The sequence below is a fragment of the Pelecanus crispus genome, chromosome 7 (genome assembly GCF_030463565.1).
Source record: "Pelecanus crispus isolate bPelCri1 chromosome 7, bPelCri1.pri, whole genome shotgun sequence".
NCBI lineage: Eukaryota > Metazoa > Chordata > Aves > Pelecaniformes > Pelecanidae > Pelecanus > Pelecanus crispus.
The window spans coordinates 23,419,200-23,432,086 of NC_134649.1; the positions used below are offsets into that span (position 1 = coordinate 23,419,200).

At 46.2% G+C, this 12,887-nt stretch overlaps 1 protein-coding gene across 3 annotated transcripts in view; it reads left to right on the forward strand.

Moving 5' to 3' along the window:
• Positions 1–12,887, forward strand: part of LOC104032474 (potassium/sodium hyperpolarization-activated cyclic nucleotide-gated channel 4) — a 113,104-nt gene that overhangs the window by 66,527 nt on the left and 33,690 nt on the right. For all 3 annotated transcript variants that reach the window (XM_075714193.1, XM_075714195.1, XM_075714194.1), the window contains exon 4: positions 6,780–6,998. In XM_075714193.1, coding sequence (XP_075570308.1) covers positions 6,780–6,998 — 219 coding nt within the window. The remainder of the gene's footprint in view (positions 1–6,779; positions 6,999–12,887) is intronic.

Genomic DNA, 12,887 nt, shown 5'->3' on the forward strand with positions numbered 1-12,887 from the left:
ACAAGCTAAAGCAAATTGGCTCTGGACACTTTTCACTCAGAGGCCAGAAAACCACTTGTGTAACCCAGTGGAATGAAGAGCTGCAAACATATTGGGATCAGAGCCCGATGAGGAGGGAAACAAAGTTAAATTTATATAATATAGGAAAAGAGTTACCTGGGCCACACTATGACCTGAGCCTATAAATGACCATCAAGGTGACTATGTAGTGAAGGGATAGGGTCTTGAAAAGTGGCAGGAGACAGGACAGAGGAAGAAAAATTTAGCCTAGGCACCTTTCTTAGCAGCAAGATGGAGGAGAGGAGGGAAGGACATATCCCAAGAGGGCTCAGCAGAGTCTCCAGGAGGGGCAGGGTAGAAAGTTTCTATCCAGAGCAGAGCTTTACCAGGCAAGGACTCATGCTGCAGTACTTGTCTTCCCAGCCTTGAGAGCCTGTGAAGCTGGGAATTAAACTTGCCTTCTGTGATTTTTTCTGCCTCTCCTCTGCAGCTAAATAACCTTCACTTTTTCCACTTAATAAAAGTGAAAGAAAAAATGTTATCTCAGTGACTCTCTCAGAAATGGAGCCTCAGGAAACTGGGATAAAGAACTGGAGAGATGGTTATATGCCCCACCTATACTTCAGGTGGCTTCCACTCCAGAAGCTGTACAGACACATGCCAGCCCCAAAATAGTTTGGGTTTAGAACATTTAACAAAGAGAATAATTAGTTCTTCTGGAATCAGATAGTTTCTTCTCACAGTAAGGTTCTGTCCTCTAATCTCCTGAGAAGATTTCCAGATGTGTCATTGGGACCAGTGATGGATGTGGATGGCATGATTAGTGCAACAATTTACGTATAGTGAAGTAATAGGAGAGGCCACTGAGTCGGGAGACAAGAAGAAACTGGCAGTCTGGGCTGTTCTCAGACTTTGGTGCGAAGATCTTGATGGTAGTTACCAGAATGGCCCTGTTTGAGAGCTGTGATGGACCAGGTTGGGAGGTGGGAGGCCAGGATGGCATCTGTCTGTGACAGAGAGTCGGTAGGTTGGATTTTGGGACGCTCTGTACTGACCTGGTCACAGCTTTGAGGAGATAAATATACTTGGTGCACAACTGCCCTGATTACACACAGGAGCCAAAAAGCTGGGATGGAACTGCTGTAGGAAAAAAGGAATCTTCTGAAGCTGCTACAGGCAAGGGGAGCTGAAAGTGAGGTGCCGAATGCTTTGGAGGCTTTCTCCTTGAGTATGCTGATGCTGCTCTTCCACTGCTCCGGAGTTTCCCACCTAGCCACTTGGCAGTCCATAAAACCAGCTCTGATTCCAACACAGAATCACCTCCCATCTGCTTCTTAAAGGTTTGATCCTCTTCCAGGGGATCTGTGAAGGGTCTGGTGTTGCCAAAATCATACCAGGGGCTCGATAAATCCCTGGGTCCAATTCATCTTGCTGTTTTCTACATGCACCATGTTTCATCTTTAGCAATTGTAGAAGGAGTGAGTACAACTTCTTTTTGAACTGGCTCTGAAATGGCAGGGACGGATGTTTTCAGTATTAATTGCTCAGCCCCAATCTCAGGAGCTTCAGTATTAGCTTCCCTACAGGGCACTTTATTAAAAAGAGAAATGCTAGTGAGTCAGCTGCAGAGCGGCATGTGTGCGGGCAGCAGCATCTCCCCAAGACCCTTGGCTGGCAGCTCATCATCAGAGAAATCTGAGCTCTGCTGAGACCTGAAAGCTGCTGGAAACACGTGGCTCACTCCCTTGGGTATTGTGCTGAACTGATAAACCCTGCAGGGAAGGCAAATATCCCCATGTCAAATGCACCGACCTTGCATAGGAAATACTAATTGTCTTCCCTTCTACCAAAAGAAGGAGAGTAGCTTTCCTTTTGAGCTTAAACCCCTTTCACCGTGCCCCAACACATTCTTGTAGTGTTGCTGATAGAAAGGAGGAGGAGAAACAGATGCAGCATGTGTTGTGGAAGACAGAGCAATCCTGCATAGGTCTCCTGTGTGATATCTAACTCCCACCAAGCCACTGGTCCAGCAGGTCCCTCCTACCCTCACTCAGCAGGCATATGAAGCTGTATAGTAGATTATCATGTTTTATAAAATCTGTCAGTGAGCAGCAAGAGTAGGGCTGCTCCACAATGGGATATGAGGCAGGAGCCAAGGGTGACCCCTGCACAGGCAGTGCCCTCACCAGCTAGGGCACAGTCCTACCAGTCTGAAACAGGGTGGGCAGAGCAGAAGTGGTGATAACAGGGTCCATTGACCGTTCCAGTGAAGGCAGGGTGACAGTGATGTCCAGGGTCTACCCAGGGAGTCCGGTTAGGAGCAGCAAGAGATGGGGTCAGAGGCAAGGCTGGAAGCAAGGCTAAAGCATACGTTCAAGGCCCAGGACTGGGCACAGGTACAGCTAGCTTGGGCAAGGTCCAGATGCCCAAGCCCGCACTGAAATGGAGCTCCAGGAATAATGGGGGCATGGGTGGGGGTCCCAGGCAAGGCTGACTGGAGCAATTAAGACTGGTGCACTCAGAATCCTGAGAAAATGTCTTCTGTTAGGTGAAGACCGTGCAAAGCTCTCCTTGGAACTAAGACCAGAACAGGCAGGTTCTGTCCCATGTGAAGTTTGACCTATCATCTCCATTTCTCGTCCCACTATTCCCTTCCTTTAAACTGGATCTGAAGGTTTGTTTTCCCGGCACAGCAGTTACAGTGTTGTCCAGGGGAGGGCAGTGATGTTTTGAAGCCTTATTTCACAGCTTGACAGAAGTGGTGTGCAGTAGCAAACCCTGAATAACAACTCTGTGGCCAGATAAGATCACTGCTGAGACAAATGTGGGAGTTCACAAGATTGAAATATGCCCTTTCACTACAGACAGCTCCTTAATACTGTGAAATGTTAGTGGTGTAACTCAGGCATAACACTGTGCCTGTAGGGACATACACTACCCCAAGAATTTGCCAGTACTTCTCTGTCTCTTTACTTCTCTCTCTCTAGTCTTCTCCAGTGAGGGTTCAACCAGGCACACTCACACATACATCAGACCCAGAACATCCTATAAGACACCATACTGTTTCTTTAGGTGCTTCTGTAAGGTACTGCAGAGCCTAACACTGCCTTTGAAGAGTTCCAGGAACATGTCTCCAAGTATTCAAGGGTGGATCTGAGCAGAGGCATTGCAGTCCAGACACTAATCCCAGAGAAACCCTTATAGCACTGCCAGTGTGGATGTTAAAAACAAGCTAGTCTGAGAAACTGCTTCAAAGTAATTTTAACTCCCTTTTGCAAATGCTCTTAGTGCCTGGCATGTGTCTGAGATAACATCCCTCTTGACTATGTTCAAGCACAGATCTGTAGCTCCAGTTTAGCTTGCTTTGAGATTTGGTTAAAGAGAAGTCATTTTCTTTCTGCAGTTTAAGGCCTCGTTTACCTACCCTAATGGGCCATTTTAGTCACTCCAGTATATTTGAAGTAATACAACGATTCCACTGTGGGGACTGACATAGTGGTATACTGAGTATAGGGGAGTATAGGGGTATGGCTCTTATGGAAACAAGCTGTATATAAGGCACCATGATGCTAGTAAACTTGTGTCCACAGTATATTTGGAACCATTACTACTAGTCTGGCTTAAAGTACTGCATTCTTGACCTGCCTGCTTATTCTGTGGAAAACAAAAGAGTGTAAAGCAGGCCTACAAACCAAAGATATACTGAGACCTATAAGGAAAAAGTCATCACATAGACTGTGCCATGAGGATCCAGTGCTCTTTACAGATGCTCAAAGAGCTCAGAGGTTGTGTCCTAACAGTAATTGCTCTGAAAGGTTTCCCCTTCATGGAAGTGCCTCTCTTTCAGCAGTCCTTGATCTCTTCTCCCAGCAGACCACATTGCTCGGATTTTTTTTAAACACTCCATGTTTTCCTCCAGCTCTCACCCCTCAGTCTGTTATTACTCAGTGATCTCAGTCTGGCATGAAGCAAGCTGTCTTCACAGGGAGCCGTGCTGCTGATGGGAATTGGGGTTGTGACTTGTAAGTGTAGAATTCCCAGGGAGACAGAAGTGTTTCTGCAGGCTATGGGGACTCAGTGATATTGTAGTTTTGGATGACTAATTCCTACAAAACACTGGCAAGCTTCCTTGTAAACAGCACTCCTGAGCAGCAAGTTGCTAGAAGAATGGCTTTTAGAACTTGAACCTGCCTGATACCCAGATGTTCCTCTTAGGTTCTGATCATTTGTGGCCATTAAAGAGCCTGGCAGCCAGTTTCCTGATATATCAAATTGCAGCTCAGCTATTCTTATTCTGTCTCCCCAAATTCCCTTTGGAATTTCAGCTCGGCATTTCTTTTCTTCCTGCTCTCAATTCTGTTGTGGAGATGCCCTACCCTGTTAAACTACTGCCACACTGAACTCAGAAGGCAGCAGCATTTCTGCAATGTCCAGTGAGAAATGCCTGCATGGGAAAGGAATTCATTTAACAAGGAAGGGATGGGACAGGACACCTGCACTACTGCCTCTGCCCCAGTAAAGCTGTGAATGTGCTGCCCACCTTCACAGGTGATGCAGCATTTTAAGCAAAGGTTGGTCAAGTGTGACTGCTCCTACCTGTTGTCTCAGGATGATGACTTCCCTGCTGAAGCATGGACAATAGATAGGCGAAAGCCATAGAGTTTACAGCATTTGCCATTCTGTAAGCGCAGGGGCCACGGCTTTATGACTGCTAGTACTACAGGGCTGAGGGAAAGGGACTGTGGCTCCTGGAAATGCTAACAGTGGAGATGCAGGGATGCCTGTGTAAGATGTGTGAGATGCTTGATGCCTTCACAGATCAGAAGTGGGTCTGCAAAATGACACAAAACCTGGTTGGTGGAAAAATGGGCCCTCCACACATCTTTGGGCAGGACTCTAGGAGCCACAGTGTAGACACGGTGAGGCGAAGGAGCAAGCAGATTCACTCCTTTGGTGCTTACACCTCAGGCAGCCCCCATGGTTGGATCCTTCCTGCTGCCCTGTACAGGCAGCACAGTGCAAATGCTGTTTGCCTTGACCTGTAGCTGGCTCCCCTTTGGGCTGCGGCTCCTCACACACTGGCAAGCCAACTGCAGAGCCAGGAATAGAGACACCAATGGCCACATTGTCTCCTGTCTCTCTCTGTTGACTCAAGGTTAGTTTTTTCCAGTTCAGGAGGTGAATAGGTTCCTGTTTTGTTAGGGAGGTGGGCCCAGACAGGCTGGCGCCAGCAGGGAGCAGTCTCTTCTGGGGCTGCGAATGTGCTGCTGCTTCTGTGTCTGCTTTGCTGTCACTTCTGTTGCTTTGCCCTTCTTGTTGCAGTGTGAATCAGGCCTGTCTTGCATAATGTAACTGAATATGGCCAGGGTAACGCTATCCGCTGTCTTTGTCCATGTGTTTATCTCCTAACCAAGCATTAACACTCTCCAGAGGTTCCAGCTCTTTGCCACATCTCACAAACAGCAACAGTATGCTTCGCTTCTGTTTACTACTTGTAAGCTTACTGAAGAATTTCCATCAACATTAGTGACACTCAGAGAGCTGTTTGCAGAGAGGTCATCAGCTGTCCACCTGATTGTGATTAGATCCCTCCAAGGAGGGGTCCAGTAAACTCCAGAGCTCCCAGCATTACTGGTGCTGAGGCTGCTGCATCTCTGTGAATGGAGTTCACCAAAGTATTGCTGGTCTATTTGACAAGCCACAAACCAGGTCTTCTGTACAATGACCTTCTAAGTTGCCATGGTATATGTATCTGCAGAGCCATATCCATAATGTCAACACCTTCCTAGGAACAGAAAGAAGACTGATGAATGTACAGATTATGTGCTGCGATGAATGTCACTGTAGCAGAGGCATTTTTTCACATACCTTGTAATAGCAGTGTGTGATGACAGTGCATTTACTTTACAAGGTTTTGTGGCAAGGACTTGCTAGCATATAATACCCACAGGATAGTAAATGTACCTTGAGCTGTTCCATGAACTCAGGCTAATCAGAATAATCATGAAACTTATGCTGTTTTTTCTCTCTATCCCATGATGTAATTGCTGAGGTGCGTCTTCTGTTAGTTGCAACAGGAGAGCACAGGGTGTCCAGAAAAAGCCATTGACTTCAGCTGGCTTCTCATGGTGGTTTATTGCATCTCTCAAATGAGACCATTTGTAGTTTTCTCAGCTCCCTGAAAAAAGCCCTCTTTTACACTGAGAAGAACTTGCGGTCTGGACATTATCATCCTAATTTTCTGCCCTTCCCATCTCTTCAGGTAATGACCAGAGATCCTGACCATTTCCTAAATTGCTGGGGAGTGATTTTCCCCACTCTAAGATCTTGCTGCTGGCAACCTTGCTCAGGCTCTCTTCTACCAGTTCTCTCTTAAAGTCCATTTCACAGTGGAGTAATCATTTTCTTCAGTTCCTTCTCCCACACGTGGGTCATTTTGAATATATCCCAATGCATCATCTCAGTTTATCCCAAGTTACCAGTGTGTCAGACTGCCTGGCTTCCTTTCTGGAAAGTTTTGCTGGAAAGACTACATGGAATCTGTAAAAACCCTAGCCAAAGTCAGTTATGTCAGATGACTACATTTGGGCTTTTTTTTTTAAATTGAGTGTGCCAGCACTTCCAAGCCATCAAAGAATTAAATTGCTTTTTTAACATATAGACCTGCTTTAAACATGGACTTTTGGGTCTAATGTTAGGTATCCTTTTCTGAAATGTGTTCATCTCAGAGAATGTCTTGTCCCACTGCTAAAGCTTTGTCTGTCTATCTGTCTCTTTAGAATGACTCCTGGGGGAAGCAGTATTCCTATGCGCTGTTCAAGGCAATGAGTCACATGCTCTGCATTGGGTATGGGCAGCAGGCGCCCATGGGCATGTCAGATGTGTGGCTCACTATGCTGAGCATGATTGTCGGTGCCACCTGCTATGCCATGTTCATCGGCCATGCCACAGCCCTCATCCAGTCTCTGGACTCCTCACGGCGTCAGTACCAGGAGAAGGTAAGGACTGGGCTTTGCAACCCTTATGTGACCCAGGGGTGGTTTACACACTGTCTGGAGGAAGCCAGGGCTGTCAGTGACCATGTGAGAGGCCAAAGGTGTGGTGTCTTTTTCACCACGGCAGTTTATTGGTGATTCATACCCATCCACTCATTCAAACAGACCCTCAGGAGGAAATAGATACAAGATCAGTGAATAATAGTAGGACAGGTGGGTGATTGTTGTTGTCTCTAACTGTCTTTTTAGATCAACATTATCAATGTCACTGGTATCTAAAATTGTAAGTCACTTTTTCCTTTCCGAGATCTTGTTTCGAATCCCAAGTGAATGTTCCAGAATGTGCAGCTTTTGTTTAGCAAGTACTTTCTTTAAAAGTATCCAAGTATCCGGATTACTCACTTCAGTGCTCATGAGTGAAACTACATAACAAACCCCAAAGCACAGATCAAAGCTCAGGAGCACCGAACAGGTTCCCCAGGTAGCTATTGAATTAATTGCACAGTTGTTGAATTGCATAATGTAGGGCACAGACAGAAATGTCACAACTGAGTAGGTTACCACTGCAGCGGCAGTAACTGGTGGTGGTGGGTTTAAGGTGATGCTGTGAATTTGTAAGATGGTAAGGGGCAAACAGGGTCAGTCACCATGATTCAGCTGATGAGGGGTAACTCACGGAACTGCATCGATTCCTTCCCTCTTTCCATGCCTTCAGTATATTGCTATATGTGCAATGGCATTTTGTTATCTAAAGCAAAGGGGCTGCTGGTGCAATGATACTTTTCTCTCTAGGACATAGACAGGCAAAACTTCTGCATTCAACTTGTGGTTGAACCAGTAGCCCTGCACCTCCACAAAACAGGAGAGCTAATTGAAGAGCTGTGTGCAATTAAGAGCAAGGGCCTGGGTAGCTCAACAGTGAGGAAGGGACTTCACCGCAAAGACAGTAGGTTACTTTCAGGCATCAACAACAGCAACTGCTCTCAATTAGCAGGGCTGAGGATGCCATAGGCAAGGAGGTGTTATGGTCAGGGTCTTATGGATAAATTTGATCTGAAGATTAAGAGGAAGAATTAGTTGCTAGCCCTATTCTGACCCTGCCAGGTGCAGTTAGATTAGGTAAAAGGGTAGCTGTTATTCAAGTGGGTAAACTATGGCTAGCATGCACAGACTAGGTGAATTTTAAGTTCAGGGAGGGAGGATTTGTTAGGTGGCCTAGGAACAGATTTGTGACATGGAGATTACAATGCTGGGCCACAGAAAGAGAGCAGGGCAGAGAGTGAAAGCAGAGAAGACCAGAGGCTGAATCATGCTTTGAGGATAGGGAAAATCTCAAACCACAGCTAGAGCTAAAAGGGAAAAAGCCCAGGAGAAGAAGTGTGGAGGACTGGGATGCAACTAGAGTACTGGGCTTTGTATAGAGTTTTACCACTGTGTTACAGATTGGCTGGACTAATTCTAATTGAGAGTAAGGCATGCCGAAGAGAAGGACACTGCAGCACTAGGAATGCAAGCTGATCAAATCTGGGTATGCAGACTATTTATTCAAATGTGTTTCAAGTAGCGTAGAAGTCAAGGACTGATTTGCAAATCCAACCACCTGGTCAGCCTAGCCACAGCCAAGTTTACACCTGCATGGCTGGGCACTATGATTTTTTTCTCAAGCCAAGTCTGAAGACAAGGGCAGAACTTGACCCTGGAAGTTGGATTCCAGTCAGTGCTCAGGGAAATCAGTCACCAGTAAGCCAACAGGGACTGTGTCGGGGGTGGCAGAAGAAATGTGAAATGTTAAAGCCTTATTAGAATGTGGAGATGTGAATGAGAGGGTTAACAGATCCCTGAGAAAAGCTTTGTTATAAAAGCAGTGGGTAGAGGATTTAACAAAGCATGTGTTTCATGTGTAGTGGTTATAGCAGGTTCGTTTCGCAGGGTATTCTCCTAGGACTAAAGCCTCAGGGATTGAGTACATTCATTTTCCTCTTGCAAATGGGACAAATGATGGCCTAAAAACAAATATGTATTTACTTTCTGCATTCCTTAGCACTTGAATAGCCATGATTAAAATGAGGCTGCTTCGTGATTTGCAGCCCTGGAACTCAATTTAGTTCAGTCCTCATGGGACAATGTGTCTGTTGAAGCATATTATAAGCAAAGAACCTCAACAAGTTTGGAGGTCGATGGGTAGAAGTAGACAGCAGTTTAGAGATCTCTGCTGAGTACACTTTGGGGCTGCAAAAAGGGCTCTGCCTCTCACCTCAGCAGAGGCTCAGGCTACAGAGACTTTAGCAGCTGTTCTGGGAGTAGCCAAAGAAAGGGGAGACCATAGGGAGGGAGAGGAATAGCAGAAATAACATAGTAACAGGACAGAAGGTTATAGCTAGTAACTGTACTGACAGGCTTTGCTTTGTGTAACCTTCAAGACAAAGTTCAGGAGTGAGTTTGTGGTGAAGTTTCAGATTGTCTACATCTCTGCCAAACCAGCTTGTTCTTCCCTTGTACAAACAGGGCTTTTGAGAAGAGAAATAAAAGCCAAGATATGCTGTCTGTTGGCTTCAGTAGCATGCTTGTCTTGCTCTGGGTTGAATTCATTGAACATTTAGACATTCAGTCCCTGTCCTGTCTAAATCTCCTGTAGCATGTGACATCATGCTATGTTGGTTTCTGCAAGGCAGGGAAGCTGTATAGCATCAATGGGGTGGCAGGAAGCATGGAGAATTTGAAGCTGCAAGTTGCACCCTCCAGGACACTGTAGTGCTGAGATTTCTGAGTACAAGTGGAGAGTGCCATGTGGCACAGAGCACTCACACCAGCTCAGGCACTGGAAGTGGCACAGCCATCATGTAAGTCTGGCTCTGTGCCTCCCTTAAAAAGCTCTGAATCGGAATAGCTCTTTAGATCTGGCACTCTGAAGTGACTGTTTTATTTCCAGTCCCAGAGGCAAAGTTAGAAGGGACCTGTCTGTCCCATCTTGCATGGCAGAGTGTGTTATGCCCTAAATTACTTGCCCATGGTCACAGAGAGAGTCAGTGGCAGGATCAGGAGCTGACTCTTATCCCTTAACCTCAATCTAGTGTCTAACTCTGAAAAAATCTCTGCACCCAAGATTGGTGTCTATTTCCTACATGTGAGAGAATATTACTACAAGTCCACCCTGAAGGATTCTGATAGAAAAATTTCCCAAAGTCATGTTCTGCAGTTACATATTATAACTGAATCAATCTGGCAGCTTTGACCAAAGAGGGGGAAGCCTCACATACCCATTCTCCCCAGTGCTCCCTGCCACTATGCTCCTATACCGTTTCACTCTTGTGCACCACCTTTCATACTTCTCAGACCTTTACTGAGCTGATATCTTTCTTCTGGGTTAGTTTTCTGCCAGATTAGTGGGTTGAATTAGCTTACTGTAGAGTCCAGTGAGCGCCAGAGCTGGTGCAGGGTGCTGGTGAAGGAGGTCTATAAGCAAGAGCAGAGGCACAAGGCCCTTTTCAGCTATTCATGGATCAGCTCAAGCCTTAATATGTAAGTTCATCATTGACTATGAAATTACCCCACAATCTGCAGTAACTGTGGCTCACAAGAGAGGAAGAGTGTTTCCTGCCCAGGAGATGAATAAACTAGACTGATACACAAATTATTTTCATGCTTTTTGCAGGTTCCCCTATTAATTTCTTTCTCTAATCCTAAAGCTCAGATGGATTAATATTTATGTCAAGTCACCACACACACACTCATCCTCCCCAGCAGACTCTGTAACCTTGAGGCTTTTGGGAGTGGTGATTATGCTGCTTACTGCAGCCACACTTCTTGGAACAAAGCAGAGAGAGGCTCTGGGTTTCACTCTCCCATCCCAGCAGGATGCAAACAGTGATGGGCATCGTGCAGAGAGGCTCGGCTCTCCCATGTTATCTTCTCAGGTAGAATCATAGAATCGTTTAGGTTGGAAAAGACCTTTAAGATCATCCAGTACAACCATTAAGCTAACACTACCATGGCTACCACTAAGTCAATTATGGGTAGAATAATAATTAATTTCATGTTTCCTGGCTTGTTGGCTGGATTATTTTTTATTGAAAGTAAAAACTAGGAATCACTAAGATTGGATGATCTCTAAGATCATCACTCCAACCATCAACCCAACACCACCATGCCTACTAAACCATGTCCCAGTGTGCCACATCTATCTGTTTTTTTTAACACTTCCAGGGATGGTGACTCCACCACCTCTCTGGGCACCCTGGTCCAATGCTTGACTACCATTTTCCATGAAGAAATTTTTCCTAATATCCCATGTAAACCTCTCCTGGCACAGCTTGAGCCCATTTCCTCTTGTCCTATCACTTGTTACTTGGGAGAAGAGACCAACACCCACCTCACTACAACCTCCTTTCAGGTAGTTGCAGAGAGCGGTAAGGTCTCCCCTCAGCCTTCTCTTCTCCATACTAAACAATCCCAGTTCCCTCAGCCACTCCTCATAAGACCTGCGCTCCAGACCCTTCACCAGCTTCGTTGCCCTTCTTTGGACACACTCCAGCACCTGAATGTCTTTCTTGTACTGAGAGGCCCAAAACTGGACACAGTATTCAAGGTGTGGCCTCACCCATGCTGCGTACAGGGGGACAATCACTTCCCTGCTCCTGCTGGCCACACTATTCCTGATACAAGCCAGGATGCTGTTGGCGTTCTTGGCCACCTGGGCACACTGCCAGCTCATGTTCAGCCGGCTGTCAACCAACACCCCCAGGTCCTTGTCGTGGTTTAGCCCCAGCCAGCAACTAAGCACCACACAGCCACTCGCTCACTCCCCCTACCCCGATGGCATGGGGGAGAGAATCAGAGGAGTAAGAGTGAGAAAAACTCCTGGGTTGAGATAAGAACAGTTTAATAATTGAAATAAAGTAAATTAGTAATTATAATAATAACAATATAATAATTATAATAATAGTGATAATAATATTAATAATAGTATACAAAGCAAGTGATGCACAATGCAATTGCTCACCACCTGCTGACAGATACCCAGACAGTTCCCGAGCAGCGATCGCTGCTCCCCGGCCAACCCCCCAGTTTATATACTGAGCATGATGTCATATGGTATGGAATAGCCCTTTGGTCAGTTTGGATCAACTATTCTGGCTGTGCCCCCTCCCAGTTTCAGAGCATGGGAAGTTGAAATGTCCTTGACTAGCATAAGCAGTACTTAGCAACAACTAAAACATCAGTGTGTTATCAACATTCTTCTCCTACTAAATCCAAAAAGCAGCACTGTGCCAGCTACTAGGAAGAAAATTAACTCTATCCCAGCCAAAATGAGGACAGTTCTTTTCCACCAGGCAGCTTGCCAGCCACTCTTCCCCAAGCCTGTAGCATTGCATGGGGTTGTTGTGCCCAAGTGCAGGACCTGGCACTTGGCCTTGTTGAACGTCATATAATTGGCCTCTGCCCATTGATCCAGCCCGTCCAGATCCCTCTGCAGGGCCATCCTACCCTTGAGCAGATCGACACTCCCACCCAACTTGGTGTCATCTGCAAACTTACTGAGGGTGCACTCAATCCCCTCCTCCAGATCATTGATAAAGATATTAAACAAGACTGGCCCCAAAAAGGAGCCCTGGTCACCGCTTGTGACCGGTCGTCAACTGCATTTAACTCCATTCACCACAACTCTCTGGGCTCGACCATCCAGCCAGTTTTTTTACCCAGCGAAGAGTACACCTGTCCAAGCCGTGAGCCACCAGCTTCCCAAGGGGAATGCTGTGGGAGACGGTGTCAAAGGCTTTGCTGAAGTCCAGGTAGATGACATCCACAGCCTTTACTTCATCCACTTGGTGGGTCACCAGGTCATAGAAGGAGATCAGGTTGGTCAAGCAGGACCTGCCTTTCATGAACCCATGC